This window comes from Malus domestica, chromosome 02 (assembly GCF_042453785.1).
Source record: "Malus domestica chromosome 02, GDT2T_hap1".
Taxonomy (NCBI): domain Eukaryota; kingdom Viridiplantae; phylum Streptophyta; class Magnoliopsida; order Rosales; family Rosaceae; genus Malus; species Malus domestica.
The window spans coordinates 2,564,678-2,589,547 of record NC_091662.1 but is presented as its reverse complement, the minus strand read 5'-3'; the positions used below and the strand labels follow the sequence as shown (position 1 = coordinate 2,589,547).

Here is a 24,870-nt window from a genome sequence, read left to right as displayed (position 1 = left end):
AGCTTTTGAAGATGTTTAATAATGTATAAGTTATTAAACACGCATTTATGTTACGATTGTGAAAGACGTCTATGCGAGCCAAATTACACATTTTTCATGCACAACATGTGATTTAACTGCTACCTTAAGTATTTTTCTTTTCGTTTCGTGTTTTTTTTTTTTTTTTTTTACATATCCGCTTAACCATTTAACTGTAGTTCTGATTAAATGGTTGTCGTCGTTCTTTTTCCTTATCTAAAACAGAAGAAGCTTCTCCACTTCTAGTTTCCATGCTTCGAATCCAACAGCAGAAAACTGCATGTTTAGATTGAATGGTTAGCTAGAAAATTTGTTAACAAATTGTTTAAAGAAAAAAAAAAAGTAGTTTTGCTAAGTTTTTTCTTTTTAAAGTGGCTTCCATTCCATACCATTTCATCACAAACATCAACCAAAATAATCGATGTCTAGGGTAATAGGGTGTAATCATGAAGGGTGGCCTTTAGCCAAAGTGGAACCTCAATAAATTCCTCATGAGCATTAGAGATCTTTCATTATGCTTGAAATACGGATGGTACAATACATGTCATTATATAAGTGGAGAGAAGTTTTATTTTTTAAGTTGTTAATCTTTTAACATAAATATCTCATCACTTGTACAATGACACGTGGTGTACCACCCTGTGTTTCGGACACATTGGAAAATCTCTCCATGAGTACGAGAGATTTTTTAGTGTGGCAAAAACATTGCTTGGTATATAAAGTGTACAATTAGTTAGAAAATGATTTATCAACCAGTGTTTCCGACACACTGAAAGATTTTTTTTGACTTGAATGGCTACATGGAATATTAATGCTTTTCATCGATCAAGTGACGCTAGGACTACTTATTAGGTGCAAGAGAGAATCTCTACTCTTGAACTCTTAGGCCATCTCCAACCGAAGGGGTTAGAGGGTCGAAAATAACCCTAAAACCGTCTCCAACTGAGGGTTAAGCCAAAGGGCTCGTGGGCCCCACTTGACAAAAAAGGGCCAAAGGGCCAACCGGCTAGCCCAAATGAGCCAGCCAGTCGGCCCCGAGTCAGGCTAAAAATTTTGAATCTCAACAGCTAACTGACATCAGCTAGCCGTTATTATTATTTTTTTTTACAGTTTTTTTTTGGCCAAAATTTTAAAAAGAATATTTAATCAAGGCCCATAAAGGTGATTGGTTCTATGTAGAGATGTTGCTTTTATAAGCATGTTTGATTGCTCAAACCTCTCCCACAACCGATATGGGACAAATATAATGGGTGCCACACATGCAAGCTTTTGCTTGCTCAATTCTTTCCCGATGTGAGACAAATATAATGGGTGCCCCAAATATAAGCTTCCTATAAGAGATGGTAAATGTGCATTTAATTTAAGTTGTTGTAGTTTTTAAATTTAAATAATATGTTTGGCCCTATAACTCTTTGGCTTTCGATTGGAGATGATTTTTTGTGACAGGGTTAAAATGAGCCCTATGACCCTTTGACATTCGGTTGGAGATGATATGGTCATGCACTGTTTATTAAAATATTAATTTCTTGAATGACCAGAGGATTAAAACGAGTCATCTAACCAACCTTCGGTTGGAGATGGTCTTATTTTCAGGCACCTGTTTCTAGGCCTTTTCAGCGTATATGCCCTTTTGGGCTAATTTAATGCATGATGATTTTCTTTTGATATAATGATATTATTTCAAGTGGTACAATTTGGATTAAACTAACTCAAATTAGCTAGTTATAATAATCAGTATTAAACTCGTTATCAATATGATTCAAAATTCAGACTTTTTACGTACAAGTAAAGTAAAATACTATTAAATCCGAATGTTTGATTTTAGTATAAAAAAATCATAACAAAAACAAAGTAAAAAATGAAATAAAAACATAACAAAAACTGTTTTCCATCTTAAAAAATTAAATTTTTGGCCAGAAAAAAAGGTTTTAGCAGGGATTCGAGTATCACACAAGTTACACATCTCTGGCTGAGTTGTCAAAAACCCTTTTTTTTTTTTGGATGCAATGTCAAAAACCATTTTCTCTACCCAAAAATAGGGTTTTTGGAAAAACAACTTAACAGAGCAACTTAATTTCCTTACTAGTTTAGAACATTTTGGTTCTGTTTCCAAAAACTGTTTTCAAGAACAGTTATCAAAACTAATACAAAAAGTGATTGGTTACCTCTCCCTTCACTTCCATCCAGATCTGGGTTCTCACTCATTCATCCCAAATCAGCCAAAATTCAACATTTTCCTGAGAAAATCCCAGAGAGTTTGCCACTTTACTAAGAAAATCCCATAAAGATTCAATCTTAGCCACCCATCTGATCCAACGGTCCAAAATCAGAACCCATAAGAGAAAAGTAGCTGAACCTTCACTCTGTGTACTGTTGAGAGTTGAAGTTCGAACACTCTTTACCCAGAAAACCTTCTACAACAGCAAAGCCACTGCAAACAGATCCAAATCCGAAAACATTCCCGGAAAATACCCATTTCCCGAGAAAGTCACACATTTTCTCGGGAAATTAAAAACCCAAACTTTTTCCCACCAATTTCCAATGGCTAATGCTTGGAAAAGAGACAAATCCATGAGACCCCTTGTGTTCCTCTTCTCTGCAACTATCGTCCTCATCTTCATCTTCTTCTTTTTCGCCACCCGCCCTTCCGCCACCCCCGCCGCCAACGACCCCACCATCCGAACCAATCTTCCAATCTACCGAATCCCGCCGTTCAATTGCGAGGAGTGCCCGCAGGCGTACCCCGTCATCGCCAACGTCGTTGAAGGCCTCCGCTATCCCTTCATCTACTCGCTCGCCGATTTGGGCAGCTTGCCGGAGAAGCCCCACAAGAACATCGTCCGATTCCTCAAGGGGAAGCCGTTTCGGAGGCCCGATATCTCGGCCACGATTCAGGGCGTTCTCGAGAAATTCAAAGGGGAAGGGAGGGACAACGGGCTGGTGGTGGACGTCGGTGCCAATGTCGGCATGGCCAGCTTCGCGGCCGCCGTCATGGGTTTTCAGGTGCTTGCTTTTGAGCCGGTTTTCGAGAATTTGCAGAGGATTTGTGATGGGATTTACTTGAATCGTGTGGGGGATTTGGTGACGGTGTTCGAGGCCGCCGCCTCCGACCGCCCTGGCAATATTACCTTCCACAAGGTACCCCCTTGTGCAATTTTGATTTAAAGTTTCGTGCTTTTGTTAGCTATATATTTTGTTTGTATGTGAAATGAATTTCAAATGATTGAAGATGAGTAAATATGAAAATTTGCCATTTGAGGGAATACATAGGACGGCATTTCGGGTACAGAAATTCTCTGTGCACGACGTCTGTTTCATAATCGGACTAATTAGATTACGAAAATATAATAACGTGCTATATTACATGATGGGTTGAATTGGTGGTGCTAATGAATCCATGGAACCTCAGATGTGCTTTTGAGTGAATTGCGATCACGTATTGCCCTTAATTGAATATGTGATGGAGTGATTTGTGATCGCGTATTGCCTTTAGTTGAATATGTGATGGGATGAATCGAGAGGCTGCAGAACGGAATTCAATTAGCACAACGAAAATTCTATTTACGGCAGTATTATAGATAATATGCTTTCCAAAATAATGTAGATTTGTGATGCTGTGATAATCTTCAGTCTGTTGCGTTTCTTACGTGTGAATCCTGCTTTTGTTACCAGTTGGTTGGTCGGATGGACAACAGTGCTATTTCAGCGACTGGTGCAAGGCTGGCTTTCAAGAATAACGAAGAAGTGGCAGTTCAAGTAAGAACCATTCCTCTCGATGATGTGATCCCGGAAACAGAGCCTGTTCTCCTGCTCAAAATTGATGTGCAAGGTTGGGAATATCATGTGCTGAAAGGAGCTTCCAAGTTACTGTCAAGAAAGGCAGGAGAAGCACCCTATGTCATCTATGAGGAAGATGAGCGGCTGCTGCGTGCCAGCAATAGCAGTGCTGGAGAGATTCGAAATTTCCTGAAGGGTGTGGGTTACAATCACTGCACGCTGCATGGTACAGATGCACACTGCACCAAATTGGGCTAACATGTTCTTCATACCTTAGGCTTTGCCGCGAGAAACAGAACCAAACTACCATATCGTGGTTGGTTTGCATATAATTTTCTGAAGACGGACTAGTCATACATGATACTGTCAGATAAATTAGATAATGGTCTAACAGATATCAATGTAACACAGCGGGCGCCTGCAGTCTGTAACGTGCGTTGGCCATGATGGTTGATGGCAAGCTATTTCGGGAAACACTCCGTGAATACATTGAAAGGAGATCGGTTCAGAAGGAGCTGCTCGTTGAGCTCAACCGGATTTATCTACATGCGTTAGTCGGCACGTTGCAGTGTGCCCTTGAAGGCTTTTAATTGTAAAATTGTTTTTCGTTAACTGATCTTTACTGATGGATTGATACATTAAAACTTCTATTCGATTCGTTGAGGATGTCGATTTCAATGTTTGTTAGGATATTTTTCTCTTGTAATAAGAAAAAGTAGAAATATTCGGATTTTCATATCGTATATCGAAAAAAATACATGTACGAAGATCGTTTCATCTCTTTTGGTAGTTCAATTTTTTGATTCCTAAGGCAAAGACGAAAACAAATAGTACTGAAAACCCGACCAACACAGTTGCAACAATGCCTACAAAGTCGTTCCTATACCCAAAATAAGACCTCATAAATTCGTCCACAGTTTCACCGGAATCAAGTCTGTCCGTGATGCCTCCAAATTGCGAAGAAAACAAGCCGTACAGGCTCCACGATGTCGGGCTAATCCAGTAGAACCATCTCCACCATAGTGGAATTCTCTGTCACCATCAAAACAGAGAGTAAGTACACTCAGAAGATTGGCACTAAAAGATTTAGTGATCGTAGACATGCGAGAGCTTACTGTTTTGGGAATGAGATATCCAGAAATAACGTTCCATAGCGGATAGAAGGCGGATGAAACAACGATAGAGATGGTGTTATTGGGAGTAATGGCCACTGCCATCATGCCATGGAAGGTGAAGTACAGGAAGGTGAAGCACATGAAGACGAGATACAAAAAGAATTTGCTGACCGTCCACTCAAATCCGACCATTGTGTACACTATAACTCCGTAGATGATAGTTTGGATCAACGTGTATGGAATCTCAATGACGGCCTGCAGTACACCGATGGAATTTGGTCATGAGATTCCGCAGAATTAAGTTAAAGGTTCCGGCCACAAATGATATACAATGTAGATCAAGCTAACGCTCCCCCTCATGGGTGGTTTCACCATACATATAACTTAGTAAACATATATACCTGTCCGAAGGCAAAAGGAAACGCTGAGTACATCCCGGCAGCCCTTTCTCTGTAAGACACCATCCTCTCGATGCCTACGACTGGCTGCACTGCTAAGGAGTTTTGTATCCCAATGAAGAGAACAGCAGCATACATTGAACCGATTGCGTTTAAAAGATCTCTTTCCCTTTCCCTGTATTCCAAGAGAAAATTTAATCAGCCAAATTAAGGACAAGGAGATTACACACAAGGTTTAGGCCACGCTTACGTCTGACTACCTCATTACCTTTTGGTGCCAAGATCCCAGAAAATTGTTCCAAAGAGTAAAGCCATCATAGCTGTGTAAAACAGCTTCATTGCACTATATTGCGGGTTTCGCCAATATGATATGTGTTGCTTCCATAAGCAAGCTCGACACTGGGTAAAGAACGATTGAGAATATTGTGACGGGAAGTACAAGTCTTTCGAATTTGGTGCAGGGGTGCTTAGCTCCTTGATCAAGGCCTTGTTTCTCCTAATGAAACATTAACATATATAGTATTAGTAGCTGAAACAGATGTGAAGAAATATTATTATCTGAGCTTTTATCAATCTCTTACCCGTATATTTCTGAGTTCTTGTATATTTCAGCGAAATTAATCCCAAGCGCTGCTTCTTGTGCTGCAGAAGTAACCTCCAACATCCATGTTGCCGGATTGTAACCATCCTTTATTTTCGGAACTCCATTAATCCCCTAATTGGTTAAATAATATACCATCTATGTTAGTAGCAGCAGTTGAGCAGAAAATATGGCATGTACAGTGTGTTTGATTTATGTATAATCCTAACCTCAAAGTAATCGATCAACTTGGAAGAATGGTGGCCTAAAGGGCCAACGTATATTTCTTCGCCTCCCTCTTTCAAGAGCAGCATCTGCAACGGAAATCGAGTATATTCAAGTTCTTGTAACATTGAACAGCATAATATCCATGTAACTCTAAAGCATAAAAAGGGATATTGTGATCATCACCTCATCGAAGGCATCGAATATATCAATGCTTGGCTGGTGGATGGTGCAGACTACGGTCCTCCCAGTGTCCACTGTATTTCTCACCGTTCTCATTACAATTGCTGCTGCCCTGGCATCAAGGCCAGAGGTCGGCTCATCCATAAATATGATGGATGGGTTGGCAACAAGCTCTACCGCAATTGTTAGCCTTTTGCGCTGCTCCGTTGAGAGACCATTCACACCAGGCAATCCAACAAGTGCGTTGCGTATTGGAGTCAATTCCACAAGCTCCATTACTTCCTCGATGAACATCCTTCTGCTGCGGGAATCAACCTCAGGGGGTAACCGGAGCCATGCAGAGTAAACCAAAGACTCGTACACTGCAACATGAGGAGAGTGGATATCTGTTTGCTCGCAGTATCCTGTTACGCGAGCAAATGTGTCTTGGTTTTTTGTATATCCGGATATTGTGATGCTACCCTCGATATGTCCACTCGTTTTCCTTCCTGCCAAAACATCCAGTAGAGTGGTTTTACCCGCGCCACTAACACCCATTAGGGCTGTTAAGACTCCTGGCCTAAAAGTTCCACTCACACCCTTGAGAATTTCTTTCCGGAAGCCTTCATCACTTATGCCTTGAACTTTCTTTTCATGAGGCATGTCAATCGCATATCGTATTTCATTAAAAGTAACCGAAAGAGGTTGAAAAGGCAGAACCATTCCGTGCTGCCTCTTTGTACTATTGGCTTCCATGTCGCTTCCCTCTGATACCGCAGTCAAAGCCTCATTGGACACTTCTGATGCGGCACGGGGCTCTTCAAATGCTGTACAATGTACATTTAGCAAAATTTCAGTACATAAACATTTAAGAAGACAGAACGAAAAATGTCTAGGTTAGTTGGTTCTTACGATCAAGATACTCAAGTGCAAACGTGAAAAGGAAGTTGAATAGAAGAGTAAATCCGATCAAAGCTGCCACTCCAATCCAATACCAACGTGCTTCCGGAGATATTCCTTGAGACTTCAAGACTATAACTCCTAACGCTTCTGCTGAGTTTGCAGGAACCTACAATACACATTTACACACATTAATTTTCCAATTAACATTTTTCTTAACAATACGTTGGCCCAATCATAGAGTCGTTACTTACATGTCTCCAACATTTTCCCAGAAATTCATTTACAGCCATCGCATTCAGTCCGTATGTGAATGGTGAGAGATAATATCCCCACAACGTCCACTTGTTCATATCGTCTGCCATAGAAAGCTAAATCAGTCCATCCACCAGAACATAAAGATATAAACTAGCACCGTATTAACTTAGTTATAATACATGAGACTAAAGTATCAAGGATCAACCTCGTGGTAAAACAAAGCCGCTCAGACCAAGAATGATGAGGAAAGCAACAAACCCGAATGTATTTGCAGCAGTTATGTTCCTTCCTACTACCCCTATCAATCGAAAAAGTCCATTTGCCATCTGGCTAATACACGCTAGCACAAGGAACTGCTTGAAGAACCTGTTACAGCAAGTTAGCAAAATTTCACAATTAGATTTCATATATAAACCAATGCATAAAAGTCTTATTAGAATATGTTTCTGTTTTTCAATCGATCACCTTGCAAGGCTTGGATCATAACCAATGGGATAGTAAGTGATGAGCATCCAAATGGAGACTTCCACAAATGTCATAGGGATCCGTATCATCCATTGAGGTAGAGTATACACCCAAGCTGGATAGAACAGATCGTCCCTTTGCTTGTAAAAGGCCGGAAGTCTCTCAACAGCCATGTGCAGCTCCGCAAACCCATTGAACATGATTGATAGCAGTGTAAAGAACATAGCTCCCATATAAATTCCACCATCTGCTACTGTATTCCGGTGCATCTCAGTGCGTAGGAATAACGTCGTTGTTACAAAAGCAGCTACAATAAGCTGAAATACAGGCATTTAATGAATTTCAATGGGGTGGGGGTGGAGGACTTAGGGAGGGTTATATACTGCAGACTTATTTACCTGCACCAATTTGAAAATGTAGACGAATTTATTCCGCTTCATAAGAATAATTTGTCTGTCCATACAAGCTTTTAACAGTTCCTTGTTGCTAGCACCATACTTCTTAGTTGTTAAATCCAAAGGGTGGCCTTCAGACTTGTTAAATGGAATAGCTAGCTCATCGCCGAGTTTTTGACCAATGTGAAACGAATTCATTGCTTCAGAAAACTCTTTGGGAGTTACAAAGCCATAAGGCTTATCTCTATAGATCCAGTATTGCTCTTGGTCTTTCCTTGATGTCACCTATCATCGAAGAGGAAAACAAAAATAATGGTTGGATTAGTCGGAGGAGATATATATATATATATATATGCATGTCAATCGTTATAAGAGTGAGTTATGTTAACTTACTTCTTGTAAGAAATCGGCGACTCCTTTCCTCTGGGGACATTTGAATCCCATGTGCTCAAAGAACTCAAGCACATTCTCGCAGGGACCTTGATACACAATGTATCCATCCGAGAGGAGAATTATGTCATCGAAAAGATCATACGTCTCCGGTGCTGGCTGCAGGAGAGAGATTAATGCAGTTCCATTGAGGATGTAGACACAATGACGCAGCGAATTCACTATTTGAAATGTTGTAGAACTGTCCAGGCCAGTCGATATCTCATCCATAAAAAGTACTCCTTCTGGTCTGACTAGCATCTCCCCTGTAAGTAATGGTTGGCCAGAATTTAAATAACAATTTTTTTACTTGAATCAACCTAATTCGCTACAATTTCTACGCTAGCTCTACCTGTCGTGACTCGCTTTTTTTGTCCACCGGATATGCCTCTGGTCATTTCGTCCCCTACAACGGTGTCAGCACAAGCTTCCAGTCTCAAAACCTGAAAAGTTGTATTAGCAAAAACAGTTATTAACAAGATAGTATCTTTATTTATGTAAGGCATTAACGTGGACGAATGGAAGGGACGTACCTTGAGTGTTAAGTCTGTAACTATATTGGCTTCCCGTCCTTCTAGTACCGCTGCCTGCGAAAAAAGAAGCTTAATCAAGAAGTTCTGGAAATCGGAATGCTACTTCAAGGAACAAATGCAAACTATGTTCTTACCTTCATGATTAGATCAAGATCAAGATCCGGCATGACATTTGCAGCCTTCTCTCTTCTCAATAATTCTACCAACAATTCTGAATTGTTTACCAAATGCAAATAATTAATAACTTATTCGAGATTCAAGATTTATTTAAAACTAAATCAGTTGAGGGTACTTTAAGCTAGAGAGAGTAGCGTACCATAGCGCGGCCCAACACCATGACATCTCGCTGAAAAAGCCAGTGTTTCTCTCACTGTCAATTCCGGTAAGTGGAGATCGTGTTGGCTAACATAAGCTGCCGCCCTCTGCGGCACAAACTCCTCCATCCCTTGTCCGTTGTATGTAACTCTCCCCGAAAGCTAATAGTTAAGTCACCAGTTACGTTACATCAAATCAAAAGGTGAAAGGTGAAATAAGTATGATGTATGTATGCTTACTTTTAGATGGTGTTTGCTAAGTTTTCCAGCCAATGCCAATAGTAATGTGGTCTTTCCAGAGCCCGGGGGGCCTAAAAGAAGTGTCATTCTGCAGCAATCAGACCATAACACGATTAATATGCACGAAAAACGCAATGCAGACGCAGTTTGAAGATTTTGATCGTGTCTAATTAATCACCTTCTTGGCTTGATAATCCCACTTGCATCGTGGAGGATCGACACTGGCTTCTTCTTACTTGTAAGAATGTGAAAGCATTTCAGGAACCCCTTCAAATTCAGAGAGAGAAAAAGGGTTAGTTTCATTACACACACATGCATACATACAACTAAAACAAAGCTTTATCCAACTAAGTGAGGTCGGTTGTATACTCGGTTTTGTGTCAAGTTTTCTATTAGCTCCAAATAATCCTCGTCTTTTCTTAGTGATTAATTATATTACCTCTAAGATATTAAGGGAGAAATTGAGGATTGAAGGCGATGCCCTGCTTCCTACGTGAGCTTCTGCTTCAACGTTCAAATGCTCGAACCGCACCTCAGTTGTTGGAAATTCAAGTCCAACTCTGCATAATTTATTTACAAACGCGCAGAAAAAAAATTCAAAACCCGCCAAAACCAAACCACATGTGAACAAGTGAAAATAATAATTTTCGAGTGCCCAGAACAACTCTTCTAAGTTATATCGGTATATATTATATTTTATTCTAAATACTAAACCGTAAACCGAAAAGTACGTATTATAAATTTAAAACCTTGCTGATATGTTGTCGATATTATTACAGTTGTCAATATGTCGTCGAATTTCTTCTTCAAATGCATAAGAATATTGAGATTACCTGTTCATGCGGTCCTTGAGCTTGAGCAAGAACGTGGGATTATTACCAGTTTCATCTTGGTTTGGATTATTAATCTGGATTAGCCTCTCCAAAACGTTTTTTCTTTCTACTAATCCAAGTTCCTTCACATCAATCTCTCTGTTGTGTTCTTGATCTTCCGCGAGTAGAATACCTCTCCTTGCTCTTGAGCGCGTGGGCTGTCGCTCTAAAGCAGCCCATGACGTCATTTTCCGATACGACTCGGAGGAGGAGTTTGGCTGCTCTTCTCGGCTGAGCTTCATGGCTGTTCTTTCTCTTTTTTGTATTCGGAGGAGGAGGAGGAGTTTGGCTGCTTTTTACTGCGAGCAAAAGACAAAGAGCAAAAGCCTGACGGAAGCCATGTTAATGGATTTTCGAACACAGGTCAAGAATATTGCGATTTGCGGGGATTAAAATACGGAATTAAATCCTAATTAGGAGAACACAAATACTGGAGAATTATAAAGTTGGTGGGATTCATGCCACTTTGGATTCCAACTCCAAAATATGGACGAATCGAACATTAATGTCTCGTTTATTCATTTATAATTAAAGTGGGAGAATTTGAATTGATAAAGAGTTGGAACGAAGAAGAGTTAGAATTTGATTTCTAATGAAGTTGCTTATAAAAAATTTGTATAATTAGAGTAGAATTGATATAGCTTCTATATAAATTGTTTGCCAATTCATTTGAATTGGAATAGAAATCATTATAATTACTAAAATACCTTAAATTATTTATTTATTTATTTTTAATAAACGACTTTATCAAAAGAAAGTGAGTGAGGTGAGTTTAACCTTACAATGGGTTAACAATAATGTAAATCAAACCCACATTAGAATTTGAAATAAATTATTTTATATCCTATTTTACCTAAGCCCTAAACCGAAATATACATATTATATAAAAATTTAAAACCCTATTGATATGCTAAGAAGACGGTGATATTATTTTGACGAGAAAATTATAACAATGGTCTCTCAAATTTTAATAGAATTGGAGCAATGGTCTCTCAATTAAAAATTCATGACTATTGGTCCATTAACTCATCAAAACGTGCATCTATGATCCTTTTCGTCAACTTCGTTATAATTTCTGTCAAAATGACCCACGTGCTACACACATGAGGTTGATTCAAGGGAACAATATGGAAACAAAATGAGAAAATTAGAAAAATGATTCATTAAAACTTTAACTCAATTGGAAAAATGGTCCCTCTATTGTAACCCAATTGTAGCAATAGTCCTTCCACCATTAGTCATTTTGATAGAAGTTTTGACAGAGTTGACGAAATGACTATAACTGCACGTTTTGATGAGTTAAGAGATCATTGGTCATGAATTTTTAATTGAAAACTAACGCTCCAATTGAATAGTTGAGAAACCATTGTTGCAATTTTCTTTTATTATTACTGTTGCTCTAATTTCTTCTTCAAATGCATAAGAATATTGAGATTACCTGTTCATGCGGTCCTTGAGCTTGAGCAAGAGCGTGGGATTATTCATATTTCATCTTGGTTTGGATTATTAGTCTCGATTAGCCTCTCCAAAACGTTTTTCCTTTCTACTAATCCATGTTTTTTCAAATCACTCTCTGTTGTGTTCTTGATCTTCCGCGAGTAGAATACATCTCCTTGCTCTCGAGCGCGTAGACAGTCGCTCCATAGCAGCCCATGACGTCATTTTCCTTTCTTGCCTGAGCTCCATGGCTGGGCGAATTCCCCTGTTCCCTTCCATTTCACGTTTCTTTTCACGGTTCTTTTCTAACTAGCCTTTATGCACGCGAGTTTCCTTTCACAGTTTTTTTCTAATTAGTCTTCATGCACTCGCGTTTCATTTCACCTTTTTTTTCTAACTAGCCTTCATACACTCGTGTGAGCGCGTGCATAAGACATTTTTTGAATCACGGCATGTTACACGTGACTTACACATTTTAAATATATTTTTATGCGTGAATTGACAAAAGGAAAGTCAAAATTTGAAGTAAATGAATAATTTTAGATCATACTAGAAAAAACCTCTCATAAACCAATCAAAGCAACTGAATTCGCATAATAAAATCAGTCTTTCAATTTCCATCTACATTTTATTGAATTTACATTAAGAATAGAGAAAATAATATTTAATAAACAACTGATTGAATCATATTATTGCTTACCCATTATGAGATTAAGCCCATCCCCTCCCCCTTAGTGTAGATAATATATATTTTGTTTAAAACAAAAAAAAAACAATTATTTGACAACTAATTTAATCATATTATTATGCTCATGCAAAAAATCATTTTTATAACCTGCATTACACGCCTCTTAAGATATTTTGAACGTGTTTAAAAATAAAGAAAATAATATTTAATGAACAACTAATTGAATTACATTATTGCTAACCTATTGTGAGGTACTAATTAAAAAAAATTGTACAAAAAGAATTAATTATTAAAAACACTGTTAAAAGATTAAAATACCCCTGCATTATTTAGTGTATTATTTTGGGTTGCTTTTCAAAATTTTTGTTTTGGGGGCATTTTTGTCCAAATTTTTTTAGTGAAGCCTGTGACCCCAAAAAGGGTTGTTGGCTTTATATATAAAGATTAATATAGACTTATTTTTAGCTATGCGTTCTTGATCTTCATTTTGATCTCACTTGCTCATGTAATTCAAAAGTCACTACTTTACTTTCTAAAACTTAAAATTTGTTCCACTTTAACTTGTGGACTCCCTCTTCTGCATGAAAATTATAGGTCGCCCTCCTAAAATATATGTCGGACTCAACACCCAACAAGACTATGTCATATGTGCAATAAATTTGATTATAAAGCTCCATTATACGTTAACATTTAACAATTAGAGAATATTAAGTTAAAAGAAGTTAAAGAGATGAAAAAAAAATAGAAATTGATTAGCTTGGCAATCCAAATCAAACACTCATAAGAAATTAACATATCTAAGGCAATGTGGAGCGAATTTTAAGTTTTATAGAGACGACTTTCAAGTTTCAGGGGCAAAATGAGATCAAAATCAAGTCTCATAGGGCAAATTGAAGCTAACGTTGAGTTTTAAGGAGTAAAGTGACTATTTTTAAGCTACAAGAGCAAAGTAAGACTGAAATCGAGTTCTAACGTGGTGTAGCTAAAAATAATATATTAATATTTGAGATTGTCTGGGAAGACTTTGAATTTTATTACGGTTTGTGTTGAAGTCTATCCCAAACAAAAAGTGGTTCACGCATTCAACCTCACGTTTCTTTCCCGATTTACTGCACATTCAGCTTCACTTTGAATGTTGTTACTGTTTTTGTTCTTTGTGAGAAGACTTTAAATTTTCTTACACTTTTATGGTCTTGAAGTCTTTGTCTCTTATCTTTAAAATAGGGTAAAATAAAAAAAATTACCTCAATTATTTGTGTTACGACATTTTCATACCTCATCTTTTAAAATTGATAATGTCATACCTCATCTTACGAATTGTACCAATGTTATACCTTCCGTTAACTTGGCGTAAATTTCTCAATTAAATGCTAATGTGTCTTGATCCGGAACCTATTTTTTATTAAAAATTAATAAAAAATTCTTCAAAACTAAAAAAAATCATTTAATAATTTTTAAATATTAAAAAAGTTATAAATAAAAAAAATAAAAAACCTCACTTCGTCCCTTCCCCAACTCTCTCTCTCTTCTCCCCAACTTCATCTTCCTGCTTAATCTTCAACCAAAAAAAAAATTAAAAAAGAAACCCATCAACGCCCCCCCCCCCCCACCCAAAGTCCCTTCCCCCCCCCCCCCTATTTCCTCCCCATCTTCATCTTCCTGCTTAATCTTCAACAAAAAAATATATATATATCCCCCCCCTCTTTCCTCCCCCATCTTCATCTTCCTGCTTAATCTTCAACAAAAAAAAATATATATATATTTGAAAACCCGTCAACCCCCCCCCCCACCCGAAGTCCCTTCCCCCCTCTCTCTCTCTTCTCCCCCATCTTCATCTTCCTGCATAATCTTCAACCAAAAACAAAAAAAACAAAAAAGTGGTTCACGCATTCAACTTCACGTTTCTTTCCCGATTGACTGCACATTCAGCTTCACTTTGAATGTTGTTACAGTTTTTGTTCTTTGTGAGAAGACTTTGAATTTTCTTACACTTTTATGGTCTTGAAGTCTTTGTCTCTTATCTTTAAAATAGGCTAAAATACAAAAAACAACCTTAACTATTGATGTCACGACACTTTCATACTCAATCTTTTAAAATTGACAATGTCATATCTCATCTTAAGAATTTGTGCCAATGTTATACCTTCCGTTAACTTGGCGTGAATTTCTCAGTTAAATGCTGACGTGGCTTGATCCGAGACCCATTTTCTATTAAAAAATTAATAAAATATTATTAAAAACTAAAAAAAATCATTTAATAATTTTTAAATATTAAAAAAAAGTTATAAATAAATAATAAATAAAAAAACCTCACTTCGTCCCTTCCCCAACTCTCTCTCTCTTCTCCCCATCTTCATCTTCCTGCTTAATCTTCAACCAAAAAAAAAAAAAAACCCATCAACCCCCCCCCTCTCTCTCTCTCCTCCCCCATCCTCATCTTCCTGCTTAATCTTCAACCAAAAATAAAAAATAAAAAAATAATTTGCAAACCCATCAACCCCCCCCCCACCCATCCGAAGTCCCTTCCCCCTCCCCTCTCTCTCTTCTCCCACATCTTCATCTACCTGCTTAATCTTCAACAAAAAAAAAAAAAATATATATATATATATTTGAAAACCCATCAACCCCCCCCCCCTCTCTCTCTTCTCCCCCATCTTCATCTTCCTGCTTAATCTTCAACCAAAAAAAAAAAAAAAAAAAAAAAGTGGTTCACGCATTCAACTTCACGTTTCTTTCCCGATTGACTGCACATTCAGCTTCACTTTGAATGTTGTTACAGTTTTTGTTCTTTGTGAGAAGACTTTGAATTTTCTTACACTTTTATGGTCTTGAAGTCTTTGTCTCTTATCTTTAAAATAGAAGTTGGAAAGTTTGTAGTGTGATCACGTTACACAAGATACAATGATTGCCTTTAATTATGATGGAGGCAGATTGTCTGCCCCTTCCTTTCTCTTACTTTTTCCATCTCTTACTGTCATAATTAAATCACGTCAATATTTTATATTAATTTTTTAATAGAGATAATAAAATAAAAAACAATATGAATATAAAATGTTGATGTAGCTTAACCTTAACTGTACAAATAAGAGGGAATGAGAATGATATAGAAAAAAAAGGGCAGACAATCTACCTCCAATTATGATAGTAACACTTAAAATCCTAAGACTTAAGCAAATCATGATTGAGTCGGCTTCTCTTAAAGACTCACTTAATTTCTATACCAAAGGGCTCGCATGAAGCTATGTTAATAGATTAAATTGATTCAATAAAATTATTTTCGTACCGTCGAGGTTTCTTTAAAAAAAAATTTAAATTGACACATTGACTAATTAATAAGATGAGACCTTTTAGATAGATTTAGAAGTGATCATTTGAAAAAGTACTTGTGTTTTTTCTCGAAGAGTAATAGTTGCATCTCTTCATATTAAAAATGCAAAGATCATAAATATAGAATCACAATCCATCAATACCATTATATATTTAAATCAAAAAAAATATTTTATTTTGAATGGATTTTTCAGAACACACGTCAAGAATATTGCGATTTGTGGGGACTAATGAAAGAAGAACATAAGAGTCAACGAGTCTCTTAACGTGTATCATTTTAGTCAAATTAAAACAAGTCTTTGTCGAACCAAATTTATTGGCCACTTGGACTACAACTTGATGATGCCATTCTTCTAGAAATGGAATAGTATTAGAGTGGGACATTATATTCGCCTCACATCACATCTCCACCGTATTGAGAATGACTTACGGGGATCGAAAATGTCAAAGTGACAGTTCAAAACCAACTATATAATATTATGTGAGAACTTTAAAAATACGACATTGTGTTATTGATGCAAAATTACGGAATGACGTCCAACATGTACATACACCGTGGCATATACATATATTATAGTTTGCCTTTTTAGCCAATTAGTCACCAATTTATTATTAATCACGCCTTAGAAAATTCCATATCGTAACAACAATAATTCAAGATTGTAATGGGTATAGAACATCAACTTCATCATTTCATCACAACATGAATCACGGATATTATTCTTCTTACGTTTTCTTTTAGTGGAATTTCGTCTTATATGGTTCTACCGTACATGGTGGTGAAGAAAGAGTGGTATAATTACCATTAATTCTGTTATGTATATGGTTATTTGAGTCTAGCTTAGTTGGGCATCAATTATAGGTTCAAATATGTACTTACTTTGTGTGAAATATCTCTGTGTCGTCTATCATTGATTGACGCGTGTTAAGTTTAAGAATAAAAGAGTTAAAGAGAGTTAAGTTTATGGATAACAGAGTTAAAGAGAGAGAAATTTATGAAAACATGTCAATCAATGATAGAGGTCACACACAAAATGGGTGTAGAAAATTTCGTTTCTCGACTAAGTATATCAAGGATACAACTTAATTACAAGACAGGATATTTCTCTTAGGAAAGTATTACAAGAAGGAATTCACTCTTGGGAAACAAGAGAGGGTATGTCTTCACGGGTTTGAGAGGGTGTACAAGGGGTGCATATGTATCATTTTGATAAGGTCGGGTTTGATGTTGACTCTTGAGTGGTTTACTTGTATGGGTGTATATTGTCTGATTAGAATTATAATGAAGGTGGTAATTAACACTCTTCATGAACGTATATATGATTTTGTCGAACCACGTAAATTATCAGTGTGTTCTCTTGTTGACTATACTAATCATTTTCATCTCGGAATTTTATTTTTTCCACTAGATTTATTTTCCACAAATCCATCAAGTTTCAAGCCATTGTTAATGATGAAGTGGGAGAGTTAAGATTCTCAACGTGCTTACTAGGTTCTAATAGGGGGAGGAGAAGAAAAAGAAACCATCTAAAAGATTATGGGAGGCACTTTCGGTGGGAGACCAAAAGAAACTTCATTTCGAATAAAGTTGTGTTAGAGGCTATGAGGAATTTCATACTGCTTGTGGCCACAATCAAACAAACTCATTAGCTCAGTGTATCGAATCCGAGACCTCTCACATTTTGGATGAGACGGGGACCACATGATAGCTTTGGAAACCATTTGTAGTCTAAACCCTCACTAGGTATAAATATAGACCCTCAGTTCGAAGAAATGATTATCTCACATTTTTATTTATGCGTACTTATCTTCTTAATTCTTATCATAGTTTCGAACACTCTTCTTCTCTTTAATAATAATAAAATAAAATAAAAAGCTTTTTAATTTCATTTTCCAAATGTCATTTGAAGTTTCAGATGAGTTATTGGTGATATTTGTCCCAATACTCGTATACTGGATTTACGCTGGAGTTCTTCATTTCATGGAATTCAGATTTCCGAAATTCAAAATCCCAGCAGTGAAAGAGTCGCAAGACAAAAACCTCGTCTCCCAACCAACTGTGATCGTCGGCGTTTTGCTCCAGCAGTTTGGGCAGGCTACGATAGCGGGGCTGATGTTCTGGTTGACAGGCCAGACCACTCAAGGCCATGCAGCTGCAACCCTCATGATGCTGTTACGCGCAGGGGTCCAATTTTTCTTTGCGATGCTTGTCTTGGACACGTGGCAGTACTTCATGCATCGATGCATGCACGAAAACAAGGTGCTTTACAAGTACATACACTCCCGCCACCATAGGCTGGTGGCACCGTATGCATATGGAGCACTGTACAACCACCCCATAGAGGGGCTGATAGTGGACACCATGAGTGGTGCCGTCAGCTTTTTGGCGTCCGGCATGTCTCCGAGGATGTCAATCTTTTTCTTCTCGTTGGCCACCGTCAAGGCAGTGGACGACCACTGTGGAATGTGGATTCCGTGGCATCCTTTCCACTTGGTGTTCAGAAACAACAGCCACTACCACACCATCCACCATTCCCTGCACGGGACCAAACACAACTACTCCCAGCCATTCTTCGTGTTCTGGGATAGGATATTTGGCACCTACTACGTGCCGCGTGGTGATGAGGAGGAGGAGAAGAACATATAAGTATTATCATGTTATTTAATTATATATGTTTTAAATAAATTATGTTAAAATCTATAGTTATTTCGACCCTCACAAAGCGGGGAGCTTTATTGACTTAGAGTCGTTTTTTAAAATTTGTAATTAATTATAAGACTTGTCAATAATACTTTTGTATCTTACAACAGAAGAAACAGAGGCAACATGCATCAATCTTTTCGCATGCCTATGCATATTAAAAGAGGACAAAGATATTAACCAAAACCAAAATTTAAATGGAGCCTCTTATGTGTACAGTGGCGGAGCCAGAATTCTGAATGAGGAGAGGCCTTTCACAAATATGTGTATGTGTGTGTATATATATGCATATATATATATATATGAGTGTGTGTAAAAAGTTGAATTCATAACATGTTGACATATACAATTCGTTTAATCCTCACAAAACTGAAAAAAAAAATCTCTTAAATTCAATACTAAGTAGAAAAAAATGTAAAAACCCAGATAACCAAGTAAGAGGTAGGTTGTGGAAGGCTAAACAAAATACAAAGAAGTAGAAAAAAGAAGGAAAAGGGGAAGAGGTCTGCAAATAAAGAAGGTGGGTTGCTTTAGAAAATTATAGGGTGTATATTACTGTTAGGTGAGAGAATCGAACCAGAAGTAGGGTTGCTTTTTCCATTTAAAATTGCACATCTCTTTTAAAACTCCCCTGCCAAACTTACCATTTCATTAGACAGCTGAAAAAGATTTAAAATCAAAACAGCTTAACAACGTCGTTTGTTTCATCTTCTTCCATGAGGTTCACACCTCAGATGAAGTCAGGATGGGCCGGGGACTACCCTAGTCCCTTGGTGGCTCCGCCCCTGTATGTGTAGTTTATTTGTCTGTGGCGGAAATGGTTGAATGTTGGCTAGGTGCTGCATCTCTCTTATTTGATATCTGTTTTTATTAGGTTGTGACACAACGGAAGTTATAGGATAAAATGGATCACAAACGGTTATTGTTGAATAAATTTCTGGAATGAATTGAGAAAAGTTCTCAAAATTTGACTAATAATATGATAAGATTACCAACCTAAGGCAAGATGACCTTTTTATAATGTAATTTAATTCTTGGAGCAGTAGGAATCCAAATACGAAAGGAATTAAACAAATAACAAAATATAAAAAGATCTTACAATACGAAAACCCCGAATTAAACACATTAAACAACATAGTTCGCTCAAATTACGACTATGCTTGTTGCAAACAAGAAGTTTTTTAAATCTCGTCGTTTTACTCGAATACATATATTAAGGGTCCAAAATTGACACGCCACACAAAAATGACATTAATCCAAACAGCATGGAAAGTCTTAAACATTCACTTTCGGAAATGACAGCATCAAATAATCTTTTAACTTGTGGATATATTATCAATACTCCAATCACTTTTCTTCATAAATGACGCTTTCTTCTTTTAACTTTCCCGCATCTAACATAACACTAATTCCGTCATCCGTAGAGTTGCTATGGGAATGAACGGTGAGTAACGATACTTGAAAATTTTGATGTGTGTGGTTGTCAATCAAATCTGTTTTGAGCAACGATGCTTGAAAATTTGTTTCTCATGTAACATTTCTCCCATGTAGGCAACACTTGGCCAACGGTCTGAACTCCCTTACAGATCGAGATTGGTTTTTTGCTCCGGTAGCAAGGAGCGGGTTCGTGCACTGATTAAGGCCGCTGTGGTGTGTTAGAGATTCATTTTGGTCGTGTACTTTGTGTTTGTTGGTGACAGGGAATTCCAATATGGTGGAGATGGTTCTACTGGATCAGCCCGACCTCGTGGAGCTTGTACGGCTTGGCTTCTTCATGGTTTGGGGGAATTATGGACAAACTTGATTCCGGTGAAACAGTGGATAAATTTATGAGGTTCTTAATTCGGGTACCAAAAGGACTTCCTAGGTATGGTTGCAACTGTCCTTGTTGGGCTTCCAGTGCTATTTGTTTTCGTCTTTGCCTTATGAATCAAAATCTTGAACGACGAAAAGAGATGAAACTAACATCATACATGTGTATTTTTATCGATATGATACGAAAATTCCAATTTTCTACTTTCGTACCTCAGAACAGAAATATATTTACTATCTGCAGATAGCACAATTCAGTATTTGTAACCACAATATGCTCCTGCCTTCAAGAATCTTTCGGTCCACTAGTTTGGGAAGGGCCGGCTCTCTCCAACATGACATCGTAAAGTTGCTTCCCATTCTGCTCGATCGCCACATGACAGCAGATATCAAATAATTGTTGTATTCTCCGATCTGTGCATGTGTGTGCTGCATTGTGTTCTCGACTAAACCTTCATCGGTTTCTAGAAAGAATTGAACTCCACAAAGAGATACAAGCTTTGATTTTTCGGACACTTACAAATATCACCGGAAAGAAGTGCACTTGTCCTTCAGGCTTTGTTTGCTTCTCTTTAAAGTACACCAGAATAGGGAAATTTGGCCACCAGAGCTCCCAGTTCACGAACGATGAGTACCTACGACCATTCAATAAATAAGTGAACTGTTTTACAATGAAATCCAACGCTCACTGATTCATGTAGCTACTTACTTCCAACGATTTTTTCCGCCCACAAAGACATTTTCACCTGAACTCTCAAGCTCTTCTCCTACTTTTACTTCCTATACACACAAATTTCAGAGACAACACATTACACAAAGCCTACAAACCGAGTAAACAAACCACTCTTCGTAAGAATGTTGAGTAAACAAACCAGAGCCTCATCATCAAAAACAAATCTAACTCTTGTAGTCTGCAAGAAGAACACAAAAAGAAAAAGGTTCAAGCTACTTCTTCGAATTTATATAGTACACGAGAATGTAATGTCTACTAATTTCTGGTATCGAGCTTGTACTGCATTTGTTTCAAATACCCTTACCTGAAACAATAACAGTAATCCAAGGAGACCGACGGGCGCAGCTGGTAGGAGATTGTTCGTGTAAGCCAACCCACCAGATAGACCTGTTTCAATCAACATTTTTTGACATCACATACACAATGTTTCTACTTCTATCAAATAAATGCAAGCGTTTTCAAATAGTCACGGTAACAAAAGAACGAAAATAAAAAACTAAAAACGCAATGGTTATTAAACGACCCTTAAAAAATGACCCAAAGTTGCTCAAACAAGAAATAATGCTGCAAAAAACTTGAGCATATACCTAGTAGAACAATCGGAATTCGATAATCCGGCTCTGGAATCACAGTCTGTCTGCTCTTCACCTTCCTTTCAAACTGTCAAATATGCAAAATCTAATTCAGGCAACAACAATTGAGGTTAATGGAATAATTAGAAACAAGGGGTTAAGTAAATAACCACTGAGGCAACAAGAAGGGAGCCACCACTAGTTTTTGTGATTAATCTTTGATTAAACTTGAGTTTGTCATAATTTGGGCTCCTGAAGCTCCTCACAAATCCACCCACTTCTCTATCTGTTCAATATATGCAATCTCTCACTTGTCAAATTAATATAGACAGCTATATTTTTTGCCAGTTAAATTAGCATGCATAAACTGGACCGAATCGAACCGTGCTCACTCCTAGAAAACAATACTGGAAAAAATAAATTCAAGGAAGCAAACTTACTTTGCAGAGGCAGGAAGGTAGGAGCTGACAAGAGAGTGCTGCCCATTTTTTTTTTTTTTTGGCAGTTTGATATTTTTGTTTTCTGTCCAGAAACAGTTGCTGCTAACCTGAGGAAATGTTTGGAGCTGGAGCCTCTGTCTGCTGGGACTGAAATTACAGTAAGGACCTCATTTGTTCCATAACAGTGACATTACACCGAGGGCATTGAGGTAATTGAAATGTCTGTTTGTAACTTTGAATAAGAGGACGGAGTATCTTATCCAATACATTCACTTTTCTAATAAAGTTGATAAAAGTGCCGTTTAGTATTCATCTTTACTTGTGAGTAAATTATTTTTTAATTCGAATCTTATTAAATTTATAAAATATGAACATTCAACCAAAAATTAAGTAACAATATGAAGGATGAAGTGGTGGGTCAGTTGGAATAGGTTGTGACTAATTAAAATATATTTGAATCCAGTCCATTGTTTGTTATGTTAAAATGTGAGATTGACGGAACCAGACATAATGAGTTATGAATATACAATAGAGTAAGTTATCTAACTCATCTTTATGCATGAGTTACAAGTCTTGTCTTACAAATTCTAACCAATCCCTGCAAATCCAATATTTATCCTAATGCCCAATTTTGTCTAGTCCACCAACCAAGTGAATAAACTTCCAATAGTGGAAGGGATTGAGATAAACTTTCATGTCATTTAGTTTTCAAAATTTAATCACTCTAGCATTACCCATAAATTTAAGTGCTAATCGTAGAATTGTATTACAATAGAACTAGGGTTACAAATGTATTAGGAGGCTATACAATCATTATCCTATACTGATGATGCCGATAAACAAGGGAAATCAAAGACTAAAAAAGCTAATGAATAACTACATATCAAATTAATCAATCTGAGATATCCTCCTTAACAAGTAATTCATTTTTTACCTTTAAATTGGCCATAAATTTTTCATTCACTTTAACATACCTTTAAATTAGTTGGTTGCCCGTTCCAATCCAATTAATGAGAGACCTTAGTTTCATGTTTGGTGCCCCAAAATAATGCTATATGTACGCATAAAACTGATATATTTTGGTCTCTAATAGATTAAGCTATATCATTATATTAAAACTTGCATACATCAGAGATTATGTTAATACGTGTTTGAATTTAATGTGTATAAATAACATTGCCTTGTACCTTTAAATTAGTTGGCTACATCAGTGTGAAAATATTATACTTCTACTTCTTGGAAAATAAAATTCTGAATCTTTAGGGGTTTTGTTTCAAGTTTCAACTATGTTTTCTAAATTTCTACGCTGCCCTTCATTCTCTCCCAAAAATTCATGTTGTTGCACTTTCTTTGGTTTGAAATTCATGATTGTAGAATTTTTATATTAGTACTTCATAAAATGTTGAATGCACACCATATTAAAATTTAATATTAAATGATTTATTTATCTTACTATGCAATAACAATTTTGACCTTATTAGATTTAAAAATAAAAAAAAATTCTAAATACACCTCAAATCATTTTTAACATATTATGTATCTTCTTCAACTATAAAAATCTCTTGGACCCTTCATTGTTGAACAAAACCCTAACCAATGAAACTACAAACATGTTGATTGAGAAATTATTTTTAACGAATGAAACACGAAATCGATTTTTTGGAAGCTTCAAATGAGGTAAGTCTTGATATTTTTTATTGTTTTAGTGATTTTGACGACATCGATAATAATTTAATCTTGCTTTTGCTGCATTATTCAAATTTCTATGTTTGTATTCATCTTTTAGCAAGTTGGCCCGTTTCATCATGTATTCTTTGCCAAAATGTCTACATGGTGTCTCTCATCCACTTGCAATGAAAAAACATGCATTTCTTTGATTAAACAAAGCCCTTGGCACACCTCCACCACCCAAACAAAAAGGAAAAGTATTATTTTAATGTCAAATTATTCCACTTGTAGCCAAATATTTTTTCAAGTTCAATGTTTTGCCCTATCATCCTCCAAATGCCATATTTGCCATATTTAGCCGGAATGACACATTTTAAGTGCAAACAGAAGCCCCCAAGTATTACAAATTTGAGCAAAGTTTGTGAAACTTACGACTCCAATAAGCTCTTTCATAAGATTGATGATATAGCAGACATAAGAGACATTGAGTATGAGGAACACTGATCACAAAGGGCAACTTTGTTTTCTATGACTTTCTAAAAGCCTTAGTGGCTCTAGTGCTGCTAGGAACGATGTTGAAGGAAGAGGCACATCTACCTCTTAAGTCCTTCTGTTGTTGATAACCTTGGCAAGGCAGTTGGTAGAGCAACTAGCATTGAAAAGGATGTTGTTGTCTAGTTTGTATTCCTTCTCGTCCATATCAAAAAACATAGGAGCATACATGTTGGTTGCAGAGATAATAAACTGGAAAAATGTCCGAAGTCAAGCAAACTAGAATAGAGGAATAAGAGATAAACAAATTTTGGACAAC

At 37.0% G+C, this 24,870-nt stretch overlaps 4 protein-coding genes across 4 annotated transcripts; 2 read left to right on the top strand and 2 right to left on the bottom strand.

Annotated features, from left to right (window-relative positions):
* Positions 1-1,942: 1,942 nt before the first annotated feature.
* Positions 1,943-4,531, top strand: LOC103448208 (uncharacterized). The gene is made up of 2 exons (XM_008387464.4): positions 1,943-3,156; positions 3,691-4,531. The coding sequence occupies exons 1-2, from the start codon at positions 2,560-2,562 to the stop codon at positions 4,051-4,053; spliced, it is 960 nt and encodes a 319-aa protein (XP_008385686.1). The 5' UTR covers positions 1,943-2,559; the 3' UTR covers positions 4,054-4,531.
* Positions 4,512-11,287, bottom strand: LOC103452190 (pleiotropic drug resistance protein 1-like). The gene is made up of 21 exons (XM_008391708.4): positions 10,643-11,287; positions 10,249-10,369; positions 9,988-10,076; positions 9,810-9,897; positions 9,572-9,731; positions 9,390-9,466; positions 9,256-9,309; positions 9,075-9,165; positions 8,687-8,988; positions 8,297-8,578; positions 7,899-8,215; positions 7,639-7,799; positions 7,430-7,533; positions 7,188-7,344; positions 6,300-7,102; positions 6,119-6,202; positions 5,890-6,023; positions 5,577-5,804; positions 5,312-5,483; positions 4,911-5,165; positions 4,512-4,827 (listed from the first exon to the last, which is right to left on the bottom strand). The coding sequence occupies exons 1-21, from the start codon at positions 10,921-10,923 to the stop codon at positions 4,570-4,572; spliced, it is 4,218 nt and encodes a 1,405-aa protein (XP_008389930.2). The 5' UTR covers positions 10,924-11,287; the 3' UTR covers positions 4,512-4,569.
* Positions 11,288-17,918: 6,631 nt separating this feature from the next.
* LOC103448177 (sphinganine C4-monooxygenase 1-like) lies at positions 17,919-18,950 on the top strand. The gene has a single exon (XM_008387437.4). It carries the CDS (start codon positions 18,031-18,033, stop codon positions 18,778-18,780), a length of 750 nt encoding a protein of 249 aa, XP_008385659.2. The 5' UTR covers positions 17,919-18,030; the 3' UTR covers positions 18,781-18,950.
* A 1,840-nt stretch (positions 18,951-20,790) lies between these two features.
* On the bottom strand, positions 20,791-22,560 carry LOC103448169 (uncharacterized). The gene is made up of 8 exons (XM_008387427.4): positions 22,392-22,560; positions 22,122-22,237; positions 21,967-22,039; positions 21,684-21,766; positions 21,519-21,557; positions 21,356-21,426; positions 21,167-21,281; positions 20,791-21,007 (listed from the first exon to the last, which is right to left on the bottom strand). The coding sequence occupies exons 1-8, from the start codon at positions 22,435-22,437 to the stop codon at positions 20,933-20,935; spliced, it is 618 nt and encodes a 205-aa protein (XP_008385649.2). The 5' UTR covers positions 22,438-22,560; the 3' UTR covers positions 20,791-20,932.
* Between the last annotated feature and the right edge of the window lie 2,310 nt (positions 22,561-24,870).

Coding starts and splice junctions, on each gene's coding strand:
- LOC103448208 (XM_008387464.4), top strand. CDS start 2,560: ATGGCTAATGCTTGGAAAAGAGACAAATCCATGAGACCCCTTGTGTTC. Junction 3,157..3,690: donor GCAATATTACCTTCCACAAG/GTACCCCCTTGT, acceptor TTTTGTTACCAG/TTGGTTGGTCGGATGGACAA.
- LOC103452190 (XM_008391708.4), bottom strand. CDS start 10,923: ATGAAGCTCAGCCGAGAAGAGCAGCCAAACTCCTCCTCCGAGTCGTAT. Junction 9,310..9,389: donor ATCTTGATCTAATCATGAAG/GTAAGAACATAG, acceptor CTTTTTTCGCAG/GCAGCGGTACTAGAAGGACG. Junction 6,024..6,118: donor AGTTGATCGATTACTTTGAG/GTTAGGATTATA, acceptor TTAACCAATTAG/GGGATTAATGGAGTTCCGAA.
- LOC103448177 (XM_008387437.4), top strand. CDS start 18,031: ATGTCATTTGAAGTTTCAGATGAGTTATTGGTGATATTTGTCCCAATA.
- LOC103448169 (XM_008387427.4), bottom strand. CDS start 22,437: ATGGGCAGCACTCTCTTGTCAGCTCCTACCTTCCTGCCTCTGCAAA. Junction 22,238..22,391: donor TACCTTCCTGCCTCTGCAAA/GTAAGTTTGCTT, acceptor TATATTGAACAG/ATAGAGAAGTGGGTGGATTT. Junction 21,282..21,355: donor GGCGGAAAAAATCGTTGGAA/GTAAGTAGCTAC, acceptor GAATGGTCGTAG/GTACTCATCGTTCGTGAACT.